The sequence below is a fragment of the Giraffa tippelskirchi genome, chromosome 12 (genome assembly GCF_054371585.1).
Source record: "Giraffa tippelskirchi isolate mGirTip1 chromosome 12, T2T-mGirTip1v1.2.pri, whole genome shotgun sequence".
NCBI lineage: Eukaryota > Metazoa > Chordata > Mammalia > Artiodactyla > Giraffidae > Giraffa > Giraffa tippelskirchi.
The window spans coordinates 67562638-67564430 of NC_137286.1; the positions used below are offsets into that span (position 1 = coordinate 67562638).

Below are 1793 nucleotides of genomic sequence, written 5' to 3' on the forward strand. Positions count from 1 at the left end.
TTCCCAAATTGCAACAATGATGAAAAAGTTTACTAATCCCAACTTAACCAACAAAAATACAGGAAACCATACAAAAAATAAAACATCACCAGAAAGGTGGAAACAAACCAAATGCAAAGCAGTTCAGGGGAAAGGAACTCCATGTCCCCTGGGGGCAGACCGAGTTGACAGCGTCCACGGTGAGCTGACAGGGATGGAGGCGGCAGAGCCGACCGCTCCCCTGGACGTGGTGTTTCCGGCAAGGGCTCTGGGTCTCTGTCCAGAGCGGGGGCTCGTTCTTCCTGCAGGGGTGGGTGAGTCATCGTCTGCGTCTGGGTGTTGCGCGGGAGCCAGGGCAGGCTCTCCCTGCCGAGGCGGTGACTCCTCCTCTGCCTCGGGTTCTCCTGCCAAAGCCCGAGCAGGTACAGGTGCACGTGGAGGTGGAGGTTCTGGCTGAGGGGGTGGGACATCAGTGCCTGGGGCTGGGGGTCCTGCAGGCACGGAGATCCGATCTGCCCGGTGTGCTGGCCAGAACCCAGCTGGCCTGGTGTCTCTGCGAGGGCAAGTCTCGGTTCTCCATCTGCCCTCGGTGGATCCCTGGGTCCTGCACCTGGAGCCACCACCTCTGTAGGGACAGGTCTGGGAAGTGGAGCCTGGTTCCAGTTGGAGGCCAGTGCTAGAGCTGGGGGAGAAGCAAAGTTTGCCCACAGGCCAGCCTTGGCATGTGCGTATCCCGGGACAGAAAGCTTCCAAGAGATTCCCAAAGAATACCCAGGGTCGGATGTCTTTTGGGACTGAAGTGTGCAAGATGGGGGTGGGGGTGTGAGGCCAGCGCTTGCTGCAGGCCCAGCAGCATCTTTCGGGGACTCGTCCCTGTGTAGCTCAGCACCCCCTCCCCACACACTCCCGTGCACCAGCCCCAGCGTCCTCACCTCTGTGCTCTGGCGTGCTGGGCTCCAGGTCCTCCTGCTGCCTCAGAGGCTGGGGTTCTCGGGACTCTGGGTCGGAGCCGGGTGTGCTGAGCTCCGTGGCAGCCTCAGACTGGGCCGCCGGGTGTATCCTGTGTGGTGTCTCGGCAGCAGGCCTTCCCCGCCTCCGCTTCGCCCCCGGTGGGGCTGATGCCTCCGTGGGCACGCTCACCTGGAGCCTGCACTGGGCCTCAGGGGCGGGGGGGTGGTGCTCCGACCCCTCCCTCCGGGAGGTGGACGGGGTGTCCCCGTCCTCGGCCTCATCACGTGGGAAGCTCTGCAACGACAGTGACCGTCAGCCAGCCATGCTGGGACTTTTCCGAGCTGGGCCTGGCCAGTGGAGCCGCTGCTTCTGCCTGCTCGAACTTCTCTTCCCAGAAGGGTCAGAGACGTGTGTCTGCTCAGATCCCCACCCGGGACGAAAGAGACCCACCTGAGGGTGTGAGGCCAGCCTGGGCGGCCGGCGCTGCCCGCACTCTCCCCATCCCAGCCAGGCTGCTCTCCCCTGGGGTGTGGACACAACTTGCCCGCAGGCTTCTGACCCCACATCCGCCTGGGCTTCCTTGAGGGAGACACACCCCGAGAAACCCGCATCCACACACACAGGCAAAGGACCCGGTGTTTCCGGGTGGCATGGGAGAGGTGGGCTGGCCCGGCCTGGGGCTCCCCGTGTTACCTTTCTGTTTCTCCGGGCAAAGGGCCAGAGGCCTCTCGGGGGTGCCCTGAGCCAACGTCGACAGGGTGCCCACGCACACTGCCTGTGAGCTCTCCTGAGGCCCCGGCCTCTGGGCAGGGGCAAACAGCAGAACATCCTGGCAGCAAGTGATCTGGCTGGGGGCTCCTCTC

The 1793-nt window shown here is 63.6% G+C and overlaps 1 protein-coding gene across 1 annotated transcript; it reads right to left on the reverse strand.

The window, feature by feature from the left end:
• Positions 1 to 1793, reverse strand: LOC145529959 (uncharacterized). Its single transcript, XM_081550733.1, has 3 exons — positions 1624 to 1793; positions 912 to 1224; positions 1 to 661 (listed from the first exon to the last, which is right to left on the reverse strand). Exons 1-3 carry the CDS (start codon positions 1756 to 1758, stop codon positions 33 to 35), a joined length of 1077 nt encoding a protein of 358 aa, XP_081406859.1. The 5' UTR covers positions 1759 to 1793; the 3' UTR covers positions 1 to 32.

Excerpts from the sequence above, each read along its gene's own strand:
- LOC145529959 (XM_081550733.1), bottom strand. The coding sequence starts at position 1,758 with ATGTTCTGCTGTTTGCCCCTGCCCAGAGGCCGGGGCCTCAGGAGAGCT. Across the intron at positions 1,225-1,623 it reads TTGCCCGGAGAAACAGAAAG|AGCTTCCCACGTGATGAGGC; the intron begins GTAACACGGGGA and ends CTGTCGTTGCAG. Across the intron at positions 662-911 it reads CAGCACGCCAGAGCACAGAG|CTCTAGCACTGGCCTCCAAC; the intron begins GTGAGGACGCTG and ends CTTCTCCCCCAG.